The sequence below is a fragment of the Solanum tuberosum genome, unplaced genomic scaffold, assembly GCF_000226075.1.
Source record: "Solanum tuberosum cultivar DM 1-3 516 R44 unplaced genomic scaffold, SolTub_3.0 scf00550, whole genome shotgun sequence".
NCBI classification, from domain to species: domain Eukaryota; kingdom Viridiplantae; phylum Streptophyta; class Magnoliopsida; order Solanales; family Solanaceae; genus Solanum; species Solanum tuberosum.
This window is the reverse complement of record NW_006239472.1, coordinates 59,987-78,211: the sequence shown is the minus strand read 5'-3', so window position 1 is coordinate 78,211 and position 18,225 is coordinate 59,987. Positions and strand designations below refer to the sequence as shown.

The 18,225-nt window shown below is 29.7% G+C and overlaps 3 protein-coding genes and 1 non-coding gene across 6 annotated transcripts; all 4 read right to left on the bottom strand.

The window, feature by feature from the left end:
- Positions 1–92: 92 nt before the first annotated feature.
- LOC102577530 (ribosomal protein S7-like protein) lies at positions 93–2,655 on the bottom strand. 3 transcript variants are annotated; one of them, NM_001288180.1, is given in 7 exon segments: positions 95–286; positions 289–406; positions 661–843; positions 1,581–1,704; positions 1,818–1,891; positions 1,990–2,081; positions 2,554–2,628. In NM_001288180.1, coding segments are annotated over 5 exon segments (574 nt in total). In that variant the 5' UTR covers positions 2,065–2,081; positions 2,554–2,628; the 3' UTR covers positions 95–286.
- A 1,008-nt stretch (positions 2,656–3,663) lies between these two features.
- TRNAN-GUU (transfer RNA asparagine (anticodon GUU)) lies at positions 3,664–3,737 on the bottom strand. Its single transcript has one exon. It is a non-coding gene; the product is annotated as a tRNA-Asn (tRNA).
- A 5,585-nt stretch (positions 3,738–9,322) lies between these two features.
- LOC107058575 (VQ motif-containing protein 20) lies at positions 9,323–10,204 on the bottom strand. The gene has a single exon (XM_015304421.1). The coding sequence runs from the start codon at positions 10,202–10,204 to the stop codon at positions 9,323–9,325; it is 882 nt and encodes a 293-aa protein (XP_015159907.1).
- Positions 10,205–12,038: 1,834 nt separating this feature from the next.
- On the bottom strand, positions 12,039–14,505 carry LOC102590983 (NAC domain-containing protein 100-like). Its single transcript, XM_006365359.2, has 3 exons — positions 14,345–14,505; positions 13,253–13,521; positions 12,039–12,632 (listed from the first exon to the last, which is right to left on the bottom strand). The coding sequence occupies exons 1-3, from the start codon at positions 14,499–14,501 to the stop codon at positions 12,141–12,143; spliced, it is 918 nt and encodes a 305-aa protein (XP_006365421.1). The 5' UTR covers positions 14,502–14,505; the 3' UTR covers positions 12,039–12,140.
- Between the last annotated feature and the right edge of the window lie 3,720 nt (positions 14,506–18,225).

Sequence of the window (18,225 nt, the reverse complement as noted above, 5' to 3'; positions counted from 1 at the left end):
TGATAAATCAATCTTGTGCAGACATCTCAAAAGCAAACACCAAATAGACATTGACAATTACCTAAATAAAGGAGGGGGAGGGAGCGAGAGAGAGAGAAAATGAAACCAAGTTTCAATAAACAAACTCGAAATCTATGACATAGCAACATGGTTTTAACTTAAAATTGATACGAATTTCACATAGTTCCCTGCATTCTAAAACAAAATGGAACTGCCAAAATTTCAAAGGAGGAACCGCTAATGTGTAGTTTCACATCAAATAGACGAGGACATGCATTACATTAACTTAAGCCTCAGTGATGGGGTACTCAAACACAACATCTTTGCCTGAAAGCTTTCTGTAAACTGCTGAAAAGGTCTCCAACTTATACTCTGTGTTGTTTCGTTCCTTGGGGTCCAAGTACACCTATACCCAAAAAAGTGATAAGAAACAAGTCAGGAAAACAAGAATAGAGCTTGCTGCACTTTTAAAGGTAAAGATAACACAAGTTCTCACTTAAAAATGATATAATAAAGAAAACCACACAGTTATTAGTTCTGACATTTGTGAAAAATGTACAAGCAGTACTGTTATTTCACCCTAAAGACTATTCCACTTGATTGTAGCAGTAAACATTTAAGCAGGAAGATACAGATAACTATGGTGCATCACAACGTTACCTTCATTATCTTGGAGCCATCAACGCGATACCTAGTACGCTTCCCAACAATCTCCGCAGGGACAACCAAATCCTCCAATATGGCATCATGAACAGATGTAAGAGTTCTGGTGCGGGGTCGTTGAGCAGCTGAACCTCTCTTAGGAGGTCTCACTATCCTCCTGGTGGCAATAAAGATCACATCCTACAAAAATCAAAATTTAATCAAAGGCAAGGAAGCCCCCACACTACATGGTAAAACAAAACAAGAATAGTTACCCCAATAAATTAATGCAAATACAATGTAACATTTAAAGCTTCAGAATAGGAAACATTTGCCCTCATTGTTTTCCTAACAAAGGGGAGGCCATCTAATCAAATATTTACTCTATTAAGTACTACATATTAAAACATTGAACAGGTAATTGGGGCCTACAAGCAGTGCAAATAATATACAGTAAATATGAATAAGGCCTGGAATATTTTTGCCATGATTACATGACCAGCTGAATACGATTAGGAAGGTTGCGCTCCATTAAGACTATTTAGAAAATTATGATGCTATTATCAGAATAGCACCACAGATATAAATCAAAAAAGGAGGGGAAGCAAGAAATAGAAAAATATGTCAATACCACTATAGGACTAAACCAAAGTATGTGAATTCCAAAATGCCAATACCAAAAGGTAATCTCAATTAGCCAAATTACAACTCAGGAAAACATTGTAGAAACCAAAAGTGCAGCGCCTTGAAGGAATCAATTCATAAACTAATAATGAGAATTATGAAGAATGATTCTATTAGAGAACACCACTAACTTCAATAACCATGGATGAACTAATATAGTATGCATTTCAGATTAAATGATAGATACCAAATTCTTCCGAAATTCTCTAAGGCAATGTTAAAGACAAAAATTACAGAAACAATGTAATAGCTACCTTGCCACTGAATTTCTTCTCCAACTCCCTAACAAGGCGAACATGAACCTTGCGGAAAGCTTTCCTCAGTCTGTAGGGAACATGGATAACAACAGCCTTCCTGTTTCCTGACACATCAATTTGACTGCAATAGCCATGACACAGAGGCAAATATTACAATGTGCAAAAATACATACTACCTACAATATAGAATCAAAGCCATTAAATACAGTAAAACATAGAATACAGCACACATACGTTGCTGAATTGATGTATAGGTCCTTCAATTCACTTTTCAGCTCTTGGTTGGTGTTTTCCAAATCAAAGAAAGCCTGTTCAGAAACAATTTAATGCCTTCCTTTAAACATTTATCCAATGAACTATTCAGGTTTTAAATAACAAATGTCATCAAGTAAGAACAAAACATAACCTGTGCAACAGACACTTCAAACTCAGAAGGTTCAGCATCTTTATCTTTGTGAATCTTTTGCTTCGACGTGTACATCTTCACAGATCTGTTCACTGAACCAATCAAAACAGAAACTAAGGACAAGTCCAAATAAATAGCATCAGCAAAAGCCAGTCCAAATAAGCAAAGATTCATTTTTTCTGAATATACAACTCAACACAGCAAATATTTTTTTCTTAGTTCTACTATAAAACAGCATATCAATCATTCATAATCTACGCCTCAATTCCAAACAAATTGGCCCAGCTATATAAATCCTCATTTCAACCACATTTAATATCAACACAATGGTCTTTCCATTAAAAAAAAAATCAACCCAATCGCTAATCTCAAAAGGGGTTGAGGAAAAACGTCATCTTTCTTCGAAATCAACAAAAAAACCTCCCTTAATTTCATCTATTTCATGCTTTTACAAATAATCAATAACACAAAGCTAAAGAAATAGTACTAATCATTTTCTTCAAGCTAAGAGAAATAATGCTAAAAGATCGAATTTTGCCGTAAAACCTGAAGAGAAGAAAGTACCTGCTAGTGAGAGGCTACTACAGAGCTGATGTTTGTGTGAGAGCCAAAAGCTTTGTTTGCGGAAGTAAGAAGAAAAGCTTTAGGGTTTTGAGGAGTATAAAAGATGAGGCTGTTGTACATTTTATAATGGGCTGGATTTAGTTGATTGAATAACGGCCCATTGGGTTTAAGAACTTGTGAAATGGTTACAATTTGCATGAATAGCCAGTTTTACATATGTTAAAAAGTTTTAATATCATCAACATTTAAATTTTAGTCATTATTTGAACAGTTGTCAAGGCTGATGAGTGGAGCTGATAGAAGTGCAATGTATGTGAAGAGATGATTAGTTTTATTGGCAGGATTAATTTTCAACAAAAATTGGAACCATCTTTAAGTAATGAAGGTTTGGAATGCATACTTTTTTGAAATAGAATAATTTACGAGAATATTCAATTTTTAAACAAAATTAACATTGTGTCTAATTCACACAAGACAACGACAATTACAAGAAGTACGCATTTTAATCAATGATTGTCAACCATAAAGCAATTTCTTATCATCAATTATCTCTAAATCTATCGTTAAAGTTATGTTAATTTTAGATACTTATGTTATGTCTAGAGTTGGATGTCATTCAAATGCAAAATCAGATATGTAGGTTTGAATTGACTTTGACAAGCAAAATGTCATATTCGGATATATGAAGTTTAAAAGTTTAACTTGTGAATTTGAACTTCAATCATGCAGGCATGTTTGAAGTGATTAATTAATTCTAATGCGACTTAACATTACTGTTGAATATTTTGTAATTTTCAGTCATGTCTTGAATAACGTGTTCTCGGTTGATCCAATTTTCCCCATTGTAACTTGTAATTTTAGACGATTTGATATCATTGTTGATCTAAATATATCATTAAAAACCATATCAAGAATATATATTTTTCACTCGATATTTGCATTAAATTATATATTATGTACCATTGTGCATATCTATTGAGTTCAAGAAATCTTATATAACAAGCAACTAAATATTGAATTTTTGAAATATTCACCTTAAATCAAATAGAGAAAAAAAAATAGTAGAAGAAATGATACATATGTGACTACGAGAAAAAAGGAAAATTTAAACGCTAGAAGGAGGGGTTGAACCTCCGACCTTGTGGTTAACAGCCACACGCTCTAACCAACTGAGCTATTCCAGCATTGGCGTTATCATAATGAGTAAAGAATTACTTGTAGTTTATTAAGCGATTAGTTACAAAGGTTTCTATTTTGCTTATGCTTTCCTTTGATGAGGGGCAAATTGCTTGGTTTTGTGGTGTACTTTTTCCTGTTATGAAAATAAAAATGACAGCTTCAACTTGACTCGACATCAATATTTCTTACCACTTGCACTAATAGTCGCAATATTTTTTCACGATTGGGTTGGTGTAAGTGTATTACTTGTCTAGCCTACATTTTGTGCGCATATCTCAATTTCCAATCTATATATATTATAAAGCTATATAAAAGAAAAGTGATGTGGTACCTCTCTTTGCCCAAGGATTCTATTTATCTTTTTTCTTATTTTTTTTTTATTTTTTATTTTATAATTATTATTGTACAAAAATGAATGTGTCAATTACTACTCCACTTATTCATATTATTTAATATAAAAACTTAATTGTCTTTATTTCCATTACTCCCATGACTTTAATTTTGATAATCATAAGTACTCCTAATTCATATTCACAGTCATATTGATGATATCTTTTGGTATTTCATATTATGTCCTATAAATAGAGGAATTAGAATTTTTTGTTACAAATGAAATAATCAAATTTATATGTATAGTTGAGCTTAGGGATTAACTAGGCGAAACTTGCTCATCTTTTTGACCAAGAATCACAAATTTTATTGTAACTTAATAAAATAGCATTTTATAGCTTATATATTGTTTTCAGCTTTTTTACTTATATGAAATTTAATTGTTTTCTAGCATGTGTCTTTTTTTGATTGGGAAATATCATCTTCTCCATGATATTTGATAAACTGATCGAATTTTAATCTGGCAATTTAGTGAGAAAATTTAAACAAGGTCCCGCAAGATTATTGGCGGAAAGGTATAATTATTTTTCTTTTTTATTTATATGCAAGTCGTAATCTTCCGTAATGCTTGCAAAGAAATCAGAAGAAAGGCTTCTGCCCCTTGGCGACTCGGAATGAATGGGAAGAAGTGAATCAGAAATGAACTTATATAAGAGCGCTTATTCCGCTTCCTTCTACTCTTGAAAGGTGACACTTTCACGACGTTGGATAAATACCATTTGAAGTTAAGGAGCTAACCTCCAACCTCTTCTTTAAAGCTATCTAAGAGTGGTTATTTTTTATTACTTGAATTTTATTGTAAGAAATTGACAAGAGTTTTAAGTAATGCAAATTTTATATCAAAAGCTCAGTGTCAAATTGCTAAGTCGTTTTAAGTTTTTTTAAACGTTAAACTTAATGGTCTTTATTTTTATTACTCCCATAACTTTTTTATTATGAAAAACCTTTAAAATAATTAACAGTCATATTAATGATATAATTTGGTATTCTGGATTATATTGTAATCCTATAAATAGAGATATTATAAGCTTTTGTTGAAATGCACACATTGACATTTTAAGTTGTCATGTTTTTAGTGTTTATTGTGTTGATACTTTGATTCTTAAAAAATTATATTAAGACTATTGAATGGTGATTGCTGCTCATGGAAGTGTTTATTATGTTGATGCTTTTCTTACTATTTTTTTTTCATCTTCTTATTATCAAAATAAAGGAGAACCATAACCACCCTTTACCTAAATAGAAGAAGCCCAAAAGTTGATAACTGATCTGCCACGTCTTACTATGCATTAAACATCTCTGTAATAAATAATAATTAAATGAAATAAAAAAGTTACAAACAACCTATATATGTGTATAAAAATTAAGTTAAGAAAAATGATTCTTTGAGTAGGAAAATCAGAATGGTAGTAATACATTTGGAGGAATCAAATATGTCAATCAAGTGATGAAAAAGTTTTTGTATCTATTTCACTCAAAGTTTGCAAAAGGCTATGAAGTTCTTATGTAAATTAACAAGTATATTATCTTTATGTTTTTTTTTCTCATTTCGCTTGATATTATTTTCATTTTTTAAATTTATTATTATGTAACTTTTTTCTTTAATTAGGTGATGGATGTTTATATCCATACTCTATTCAAATAGGGCGAAATGTCGCGGTGACTCGAGAAATAATCAATTAATTCAATGTTAAAAGAATTTTAAGAATAAACAAATTTTAAAGGAGTCGCTACCTAATTTTAGGAAAAACTAGGAAATCATTAAGTGATCTACGAAATCAAGATTCTAGGTAAGGGGTTCAAGTTATTTCGAAGGGAAGGTGTTAGGCATCCTTCGAAATCCACGACTGTGGGTCCCGACTGAATTCATTTTTTTCAAATTGAGGAGGAGATAAAAAACAATATACAACTATAATAAACATGTCATATACACAAGTAATAAAGTAAACAAATAGTATGAGAAAGGACCTAATGTTTGCCTATCGTTAACAATATACATAATAATTGAATGAAATAATAACTTTATTCGAATGGCTTCAATGAGAAGCGACTCTGGAGTACTTGTAAAGACACTTAGTAAATATATATGAATCAAAAAAAATAAATGAATCAAATAATAACAACTCGTCTTATTAACATGGGAGGCCTTGGAAATTGACGGTAATTTCTTCATTGGCCAATTTTAACAAACAAAATATAAACATAAACTAAATTTCTGTCTTTTAACATGTGAAGGCCTCGAAAACCGACGGAGAGTTTTTTGATTGTCCAATTTTCACATAACATTTTTCTTTTCAAACACAAAGTAACACAAAGCTAATAGTGATATACAATAACGTGGTTAGTGACCAAATGATAACCACCTAACAACATAATTCATTCATATTCTTATATCTAACAAAATCAACAATCCAAACATGAAATAAAAATAAGCCAACAACAAACCAACAAACACGTAGTTAAAATACTTGATAAAATCTCTTGGAGGAGATAAATCCAAGAAGAAAAATGCCCTAACATTATGAACAAAATCAAATCAACCAAACAAGTATATAACAAATTTAGGAATTAAAATATCAAATGACAATAATGCTAACAAAAAAAACTAGGGCAGTTATAAGTATTAATCATAATTTAGAATAAAATTAAATCAACAAACAAAAACAAAGAGTTTATCATGAATTAGATGTGAAAATTAAATAACACTAGAGCTAAATGAACTTAATAATAGATTTATTGGATAATCAACTTGATCACCGGATAAAAAAAAATACTCATACCAAATAACTCTACTATAAAGATACGATAATATAATAAAGCTAAATAAATGAGAGGGAAAGCAATTGTCTTAAAAAAATCACCCACGAACCATAACGATAATCTTAATAGAAAATGATAATAAAAAATAAAGAAAGAAACAGTAAACCGAATAGCGAACCTCGCCGGAAATAGAGTTGTTGGTCTCATTTTGTTGGTTGTTATTTCGCCGGAGCTCGTGGTCTTGTTGAAATCTGGTTCATGACTGTGGGCTTCTCGGGAGTTCATCGGAAACGGCGAAGAGGCGTTTGGATTTGGTGGCAGCTGGTTGTGTTGTTGTTTGTATGGTTTGGTGGCGTTTCAGGTGGTTGTGTTGTTGTTTGTATGGTTAGGTGGTGTTTCAGGTGGTTGTGGGTCTGGTCTGGTTTCACCGGAAATGAGGTATTGTTGGCTGTTTCCGATCGGAGACGGGGTGGGGTTTTGAGGTTGTTTGTGTTGGGGTTTCTCGGAGGTTGTGTGGCTGTTGTGTTTGGTCTATTTCAGTGGGGTTTTGGATTGGCGTTTCGCCGGGGACGAGGGTGGTTTTGGGACGGGTGGCTATGAGAGCATATAGGATGAGAGAAAGATTAGGTTTCTATCTGAAATTGTTTCTCTCAATGTCCAAAATATTATCCACCATCTTTGACCTAATGAATAAGTCATTGTTTATATAGAAAATAAAAAATTACATATAGTATAGTACGTACTATTCTTTTAAAATCATGCGCCAAAATCATTAGCCTTTAAAAATATTTGTGCATGAAATTTTATCCATATTCAAATGAATTTCTAAACTGTGCAAAATATCAAAATTAATATTAATAAATGTAACAAATAAAATGAATATTAAAAAGTATAATGAACGTAGCTAATGACATGTAAAAAATGTAATTTATCAGAACTAATGATTTAATCGAAATGAATTAATATTTGAACGTAGTCAACTGGTTGTGATAAAAAAATAATGTAATTAAAATTAACTGATAAAAAAAATCCTAAATTTTGACAAATAAAGATAGTTATCGATAAACTTATTTAAAATTATAAAAAATGTATTTTAAACTATTAAATAAATAAAACTTAAAAGTTATGAATTTTGAAAATGTTAGGCCAAAATTGAGTGTCAACAATGGACGAGTATACTATATAATTTCTAACGAATACTTTATGGTTTACGGTGCATTATATTTTATATTGATAAATTCAACCTCATTTTTTTGGTTTTTCTTTTCTTTGAATGCTTGCATATGATATCTCTCTCTAATATATAGTGTAATTCGTTTGTATTGTGTTCAGCTTTAATTAAAACGTTTATGATAAAATAACCAATTAGTTTTTAAAAAAAATTAGTTTATATGAAAATCACAGAAAAATGAGTATTAGTGACGGAAATAATAACTATTTGAATTAACTTATTTTAAGTATTTTTATACTAAATAGCTTTTAAGCACTTTTGAAGTGTTTAGGTAAATTTAAAAAGTACTTAGAAGAACTTGATTTTAAGTTAAAGTGATAAAAATAAATCAAAAGCCATAAATTAAAAAAAATTTAACTTATTACTTTTGACTTATAAGTCAAAAAATAAAAATCAATCCAAACAAGCATTATTTCCACCTCGTTTAAAAAAAATATGCAATAATCTTAACTGCATTATGTCTTCTTTTGTTCTTTTTTGGTGTCAAACGAAGTCAATTTGCACATACACTTTTAAAAAATTAGTTTAACAGAATGTAAAATACTTAACCTTTTAACCATATATGCAATGAATTATGATGTTTTAAAAAAAATATTTTAATAGCGAAGCACAATATGATCCGCATCATATAATTATATTAAAGATCAAACTCAAATAAAGTAATAATATTTTTTTATCATTTCTCAAAATAAAAGAAAATGTTGAATGTATATATACAACTAAATATCTAATAAAAATGTTGTTAACATATTTGAATACTTTAGAACTGCACAATTGTGAAGAGAATAAAAAATTTAATTAAATTTATTTATCAATTGAATTTTTTTTATATGGATATTTTTTAAAAAAATTATTTCAAAAAATTTATAAAATTTTAATTGACCACGCAAAATACGAATTAGTTAACTAGTAATACAATATAAGCAGATCTTACCTAGAATTAAATAGCAAACTGGGACATTGCATTAACAAGAAATAAATAGAATTTGCACCGTACATCATAATCAAAGAGAATAAAGTAACCTTTCCTCTTATTGATAACATAAAAGCAAATGAAGCTTAGCTATACAAACGATATCTCATTATTGAAACAAAATTTTAGACTCTTCCGCAAAGAACAAAAAAAACAATTTTTTTGTTTCTTAACTAAAAAAATAGGAATAAATAATTGGAAAATTAAATCAGAAAATTCTCAAAAAAAAAGAAAAATCAAAAATCTGGAAGCTCTTTAATACTTTCTGATGAGGATGAAGAAAAGGAGTTTCTCATACTAGGCATAAAAAATAAAGAATCGGTATAGTTACAAAATTGCTGATCTGAGAAAAAATAATCAGACGAATTAGTAATTGGATTAGGATCAAAAGGTGCAAAATTATTATCAAAAAAACTTGGAGAATCACTAAGATTATTAATATTATTATTGTAATTATAATTACTAAAATCACTATTAGTATCTTTATAATCATTAATATTAGGTAGATCAAAAATTGGAGGAGGTGGAACATAACAAGAAGCTGATGAATTATCTCCTATACAAGAGCTTCCGTTATTTTCATCCGTGACAACCGAATCATTGTCATCATTCATCAATAAATCATATTTCTCATTAGTATTAGTATTAATATTTGTCATATTAGTACGATGATAATTATTTTCTTCATCACCAAGTCGGAGATCTCCAAAACAGCTTTCAGCACCCGATATAGGATCATGATCGTGATCCATTTCCTCGTTTATTGGCTCGGATTTAGGATGATATTGAGGCATAGGCATTGATTGGGGCGGATGATGAGAATGCGAAGAGACCTCTTCAGGAGAAAGACCAGTGAGTTTTTGGACCAATGCCTTGAAATCACGCGGATGCGTGTGGATGACTTTTGGAGAATGAGTGTAGATGATAACCGGTTGACGTTGTTGTTGATGATGAGGGATGAAGGTCGTTGAGGTAGTGGCCGCGACCGCGTTGTATAACGAGGACGATGAGGAAGAAGATGGTAATTTTTTGATGTGATAAGAGGCTTTATTGATCTTCAAAGGAGAAGATATGTTATTGTTATTATTACTGTTGTTGTTGTTGCTGCTCATGACCATGGCATCATTGGTGTTTGAATGATGATAGAATTGTGCATGGTTCATGATTGATTAAACACAACTAAGTGGATTTTTGTGGTGAATTTATAGAAGAAAATTGAGTGATTAATTGATTGAGTTGGAATATACAATCTATAATAGTGTGAGTTTAGTTACAAAACAAGTGATAAAAAGTATAAATCTGAGAGCTTAGCGGAAAACAGTTACGTAAATTATTTTGTGCAAAGAATTGCTTATTCATAGGCTAGGAAAATGCATCACGTTAAGTGTGAAACAAGGCTCTAATTTTCACGACAAAAATGAGAAATAAATTTTCCAACTGATTTATATGTTATACTTTATCTTTTTATAACAGTTTTTTTAACTGATAACATCAAGAATTATCTTTTACAACAACATAGTAAAATTATCCATTTATTACTTTATTTTTGGGTGATATAATTATTAATAATCTTAACAGAAATAGAAATATCTCCAAAATTACCATTAATAATAGATTTAAAGATTATGATAAAATATTTCAATATTATATAAAATATTATATGAGTATATATTTCATTATAAAAAGATTTTTCTTCTTTATATAAAGTGTATTAAGTTGAGATATTGATAATTTTTGTGTTTATAACAACTAAATATTATTTAAATCTCAAATGTGTGATTAAGTTTAGATTTGGAACCAATAACATTGTTGTTGAGAGACTCGACTATAAAAGCGTATGGTTTAAAATTCATGTTTTATATTTTATTTTTTATCAAATGTATTTTCAGTAATCTTCATTAATTTTTCACTCTAATGTCTCAAATTAGTTATATTTTAAGAAAAAAACTAGTAATATCACTGTCTCTCCATGAATAAACATTGGAAGATTTTTATTTTCTAAATAAGTTTTACCTAGAACAATATAGTGTTAGTTACGTTTTGTTCCGCAACAAATTAAAAAGAAACAAATTAATTGAAATATGCGTAGCAAGATCATTTTCACAAATATAAATTGAGCGTGTTTTGAAAATAAGATTTATATATAACTACAGCCTAATAATGATCATTTTAGAATAGTTTGCCCACTTTTATCACAACTTCTCACTATTTATCCAATTTTGAAATATCTATTTAGTAAGTAATTATCTTTTTGCAACTTATGAATTTCTTAGTTACATTTGTTGTTGGGTTTTAAAAGGTGTGAATGAAAAATGAAGAGTTGAGATTTTTATGAAGAGTTGTTACTTTTATGAAAAATTGTTGACTTTTATGAAGAGTTGTGACTTTTATGAAAAGTTGCAACTTTTATGAAAAATTGTGACTTTTATGAAATGTTGTGACCTTTCCGAAAGATAGTGACTTTTCCAAAGGTTTGTGACATTTTCGGTAAGGCACAATAAGAACCTTTTCACACTATCATTTGTTTTCTACAAATTGAGGGATTTCCTCTCATTTTAGTTAAAACGAATTTTCTTGGACTTCTTCTACTACTACTAAATCTAGTATTCTAAGTGTACTTTACTGTCGTTGAGTGGTTCGTTGACACTGTGGTTTTAGATTCCGATATATCTGTGAGTAAGATCGTTCTATTCTGGGAGGATATATTCCATTAACCTCGGGTACTTGAGGGGAATAATTTTCTTAAGGAGACACTGTACATTCAGTGAGAAAAATATTTTTATATTATTTCTAATCTGTTTCTAATTCTATTTTCTCTATTAGTTTTAAACTTTGTTGTTTCTTACCAAGTTCTTTAAAATTTTGTTCTAAGTATCTTAGGAATAGAAGATGAACAACATTTGTTTTATACAAATGTAACTGCGAGCTAACTTGAATAAAAGATACAGAGACTGAGAATTTTTCCCAAGTCAATCATTACTAGAAATGTAACTTTTTTCTATTACAAAAGATCCTGAGATGTAGTTTTATAATCTGAAACTAATTCAGAGCGAGTTACTCCCAAATGGTAGAGTCCAATTGGTATGATTGTTCCGGCGGCTGAGGTTGAAGAGAATCGAACGCCAAAGAGGAAGAAGGCGGCTCCAGTAGATTAAAATTACCCATAGTATCTTGTGATTGAATATTATATGGGTAATCAAGTGTATTAATAATTGTGGTAGATGGATCAATATCCCTTTGTTGATAATTATAGTTACCCCTGAATTGTAATGCTCTAAAAAGCAAAGAATTTACTGATGGAAGAGCATCCAAGTTCATATTTCCCTGATTGGTGTAATTTTGTAGGTTAAATATCTCACCTTCAATTGATGGAGGAGCGGGGACGCGGTTGAAATTTGGTTGATGATGATATTCTGCAAATTCTTTGGCTAATGTGTAAGTGTCACAAGGAGATTCTACTTGATCAGATTGTTGGGATGATGATGTTGCATTTGATTTTTTTACACTTGAGTTTTTGTGAAACAACCTACTAACTACCCATTCCTCCTGAAAACAAAAAAAAATTGTTAATGATATTAATGTTCTGATGAATTTGTAAATGAGCTTACCATCATATTAATTAATTAAGACGACAACATTGGTATGACATATCTTTAGCATTTTACATGATTTAATAAAAGAAAAATGAAAAAAATATTTGAAAAAAGGTTTAGGTATTTGAACATGCAATTTAATTGTTAAAAAGTTGGAAGTTGTTTCACTTGAAATTAAATATTGTTCAAACTAATTTTTAAATTTCAAATTCCCTAACTGAAGTTGACGTAGAAATTGTAAAACAAACATCAATTTGAAAAATAAATAATATTTCAAGTTGAGATTAAAGAAACAAGATACAAAACTTGTCGCTTAAAAAATGTGCTCATTTCCTTTCGTTTCGTCTTTATAGTAATTGAGCATCTAAAATATATTGAAAATTTTGGAATGTTATAGTCTTAAACTAATAAAGGTATGTATTGCACGTTTTAATCGATTAAAATACATAAATTGGAGAGCATAAACTAGTAAACAATTGCCATATAATCGGTTAAAATACGCTAATAATGCATTTACAAATTCATTTTTTTCCCCCTAAAATGTAGTACTAATAGAATAGAATTGCTAATTACCTTAGGAGGTTTGAATCCAAGGTTGGATTCTAGCCTATATTCATGCATAACCCAATTGGTTTTTTCACCCTTAGGAGCTCTTCCTTTGTAGAAAACAAGTGTTTTCTTCATCCCAACAAGCTCGACTCCACCGCGAAAAATCTCTTTATCTTTGCCCGTTGTTTTCCAGTAGCCAGCTTCTGTAGCTCTGTTTGTGCGAAGACCCGTTGGGTACTTTCGATCTTTTTGGTTAAAGAAGTACCATTCTTTTTCTCCCATTGAGGCTTTGGCTGTAAGAGATTACAAATTATTGATTATTTTTATATATAAGTACAATATAGAACTTTTGAAATAGGTAAGTTATACCTTTCCTTTTGTTTTAATCAGTATGTCTCGTACTTTCCTTTTTAATCTATTCAAAGAAACTCAAAACATGTTGAAAGGTAAATATTGTGGGTAAGAATGCCCAAAGCTTTGCAAAAAGAGGGAAATAAAAATGTCATTTTCTAATTTTTTTTTTTTTCTTTTCATTTCGTTTCTTGTTTTGTTTGACCTAAAAAGAGTGCTTTTTAAAAAAAAGAATTAGTAAGTTTTTCAATTCCAACATTCAATTACATGTTGATATAAAATGAGAAACTATATAAAAAGATATATACTACTTGTTAATTGTTCAAAATTTTCAAAAATATTATGATATTTGTGTTGGATTTTCAAAATGGTTAGAAAATTAAACAAAATTAGAATCAGTCAAAGAGCTCTGAATTGAATTGTTGAAGTTTCAGAATTTCATTTCTAGTTAGGGCTTTCAATTCGAAAAAAAGTGTTAGCGGGTTCATCTCTTTCAAAAATTTCAAGTAAGAGCGCGTAATTTAGCTCGAACAAAGTGAGAAGGCTGAAACAGAAGCTCGACCTACAAGGAGATGGAGAGGAGATCGAAGGGACTCGGACTTTCGATCGCTTCTCTATGGTGGAAGGTTTCTTTCGTATCAAAAATGTGTTGGGCAGAACAATTGAATCAAGACAAATTAAAAGAAAAGAAAGATCAAAATCAAGATCAAGAAAGAAAATAAGTAAAATATCTTCATTGAATTCAAAGATTAGGTATAGAATTACCAGGAAGGTCCCAAGGCTCAGATTTGTTGAGATCAACATCAACAATAGCTCTAGTAGTAAAGCTAAAATCAGAAACTTTGTTACTCAAATAATATGTTATAAGTTCTTCATCACTTGGATGGAACCTAAACCCTGGAGGCAGATTTTTCTCATCCATTATATTATATCTTTTTGTGTGGAGGGCCAGCCAACATGCCCTATAAAAAGGTGCGGTATTTTCTGTATCAAAACTTGAGAAAGAAGTAGCTATTCTTTTTGTCTTCATTTTTACAGCTACCATATTGACATTGATAGAAGCATCAATCAACATTTTAGAGTTTCTTATGTCATTATCTTATTATTATAATGCCACTATCACTTGACTTACTATGCTTAATTTTGACATTTGTATGTACTTAGCTTCTTCCTATCCATCATAAATCACTATCTTACAGCCTTTTATTAAATTTTGAGCATTTTACTCAATAACCATATAAATCAATATTGTTAAGTAGTAGTATTAATTTTCTTAACGAGTGTGTCAAAACCTTAAAAAATCGTTTATTGTAGACTAAAGCGAGGGAGTATTCTCTAAACTGCAACTTTACATATATAATATATATATTTTTATGATCGTGGTATTTGGACCAGCTTTCACGAACCTCGACTAATTCCACAGGATATTTATCACCTCCCACCTACAACATATACTAGGTAACTTTATCCACCAGGGTTAGGACAAATGAGAAGAATCACCTAGTGTTTTTTCTCTCTCCTTAAATATGAGATTTTAGGGTTCTCAACCACTTCATTGACCACTAGGACATACCCTTGGGCCTCGGGTATAAATTAGTAGTTAAATGTATGTAGATTAAACTGCATATATAGTTTTAAGATTATTTAATTAAATTATTGTTTATGATTTGCCCTATTTGGAACAAACGTGTACTTCTCAAACAGTAGAATAAGGTTTAAACCGTACTTTAATTTGTGCACTCTTAACATATATTGTATATAGGTAAATATAATACGATAAATAATTTAATTAGAGAAAATAAATAAATGATTAAGAGATATATACTTTAATAATCAGTAGTATGTCCAACTACCTTCACCCATTTCTACCCACCCTATGAACTTTTCTAGTTTGAATTTGTTCATTTGCTATATTATAAAGTTATAAGGACCGTGTAAGTTTTATTACTATATTATATATATAAGGGGTGAATTGTAACTTGTAATAGCAGATGTTACTTGTAATTAATTTAAAAGTCAAGTGACTAATTCATTAATTGTATAAATATTTTAGTGCATAAATTAAAATTTGAACTATTGGAGCTGCCATTTTTTTCAATCCTAACGTAGGAGTCTTTTGTGAAATACCACCACACGTGCTCATCAAAAGCACACAGAATTAAATTCTTTAAAACCAAATTAAAACCTCCTTTTCAGCTCTATCAGATTAATTATCGTATGAAAACAAATATGTAATACTTTCAACTAATATTTCTTACGTACCTACTAATTAATTAATTAAATATAAAGATTAAGTATCATCTTTCTATGATATACCCTCCGACCTCAGTTTCAATTTAAATATATGGCACCTTTTAGATTTTAAGATGCAAACAAATCTACTTTTTACTATAATATTTTTATATTTCTTTTAAATATTTTGAATTGTCAATTATTGTGACTTATACTTTTTACGTAGTTTACAAATATATAAATTTTATTTCATAAAAAATTATAGATTTCATGAAATTTTTTTATTAAACTTAAATTATCCGACTCTCAAAAAATAAAACATGTCATGTAAATTGGAACAAAGGAAGTATTATATCGTACTCCAGTATTAGTAGTTATGACCCTTTATGCAGGTGCCTAAATATATTTAATATTATATGCATATAAATTGATAAATTTCCCTATGTGCGTGTCGACCTTTGGATGGACTTGTCAATGATTTGTCAATACTCAATAGTGACTTCATATGGTTCGGTTTTTCTTCTAACTATAATAGCTTATTTGTTAATGCTGATTATTTCTTTGTTTCGATTGGCTTAAAAGTTGGTCGAATATATTTCAAGTCAATTTTTTATAGAAGTGTTTGACAAATATAAAAATAAGGGATAAGGGTCTAAAAAATACGGTCGAATTTGCTGTTGCGATACTAAACTTTCATGATAACCTATTACCTCCCTAGACTATTTAATACCATATTTTTAAAACCATTATATATTTGTCCACGTGAATATAAAAAATAATGCAAAATTATAAATAGTAATGTGTCCACGTGGGCACATATATACCTTTAAAATACACTATTAAATAGTTCAGGGGGTAAAAATACTGTATTAAATAGTCTAGGGAGGTAATAGGTCCTTATGAAAGTTTGTATCGCAACAGCAAATCCGACCAAAGTTGAAATATTTTTCAGACCCTTATCCCTAAAAATAACTTAAAATAAGTTTTAAAAATGACTTAAAATAAGTTCATTATGACTTAAAATAAGTTAAAAACCAAAAGTAAGTCTCCCCTATTTTTTATTTTTTTATTTAAAAATCATTTTCAGTTTGACTTTTTATTTTGACTTAAAAACTACTTATTTTTAAATCAATCCAAATGGGCTCTATATCGTAAAAAAATAAGAAACAACCCCAGGGATGGGAGTTAACAACTGAAAATACACACAAATGTTATGGATTTTTAAAATCAAAATCAAACTAATAAACCATACAAGTGTTTTGAAAGAATTGAAAACATGAAAAAGGCGGACTTTCTGAGATAATGAAAAAATTATGGATTGTTGTATACATATTTTCATGTTAAGAATATAATTAACCGATAAAAGTTCTCTCTCTTCAATAACGTAAATTTTTAAGTGAGATCGTCACACACTTTAACATGATATCAGAGCAGATATGCTAGCTAAGTATTATTTCATTCATTTTAATTTGTTTTGTCTGATTATATTTTTGGCACGGAATTTAAGAAATTAGAAGAATGCGTATCACGTGGGTAGCTAGAAACGTACCCGCAGAAAACTCGCAGAATCCATGGAATTACGTGGGTAGATAGAAAGCTTATATCACAAAATCCATATATAGCTTCACCCACCCCTACCCACCCCTCTCCCCAATCGAAGGAGTCAAATGCGTCGGCAGTAATACAAGCAGTAAGTTTTTTGTTGGTTCCTATCCGGTTTTCGATACGACTTTAATTTGACTAATTCAGATTTATATTGTATTGAGGAAACATGTTCATTATGAAGCACTTTTCCATAGTTGGGGCTTGAAATTGAGACCTCTAATTAAGGAAAAAACTGTTGATCTCATCCATTTCACTAAATTATTTGGTGATTAAATATTATTGATAACACTTTAGTGGCTCTTCGATCTGTAAATTAATCTGTATGAACTTGTGCTTATAAGGATTGCTATATTAGCATGCAGATACATCCATGCAAGGTTACGGTCCTTCTAGATCCATTTCTTAAACGAATTATGAAAGATGATACATTTTGAAAAAAAATCATATAAAATAGAACTAGTATAAATGAATTTCACAAGAAACGTATTAGTAAAATAGTGCGAAAGACGTTATTGTGCAAAATAAAAGGGATGATTTCAAATATATACAATACAATAATTAGTTTACAATAAATATAGTCATGTTTTTCTTTACATAAATTATCGCCAAAAATCATAGAAATTATTCACTGACTATATAATATAACTTACTTATACATTGAATATATATTATAATACATTCAAAAAGATGAATATAGCTTAATTATACATAGAAATATACATGGATTATACATAAGATATACACTGACTATTCAATCTCGATCAACTCAAAATCACCTCTAAACAGTCTCAAATTTGATACATAAAATC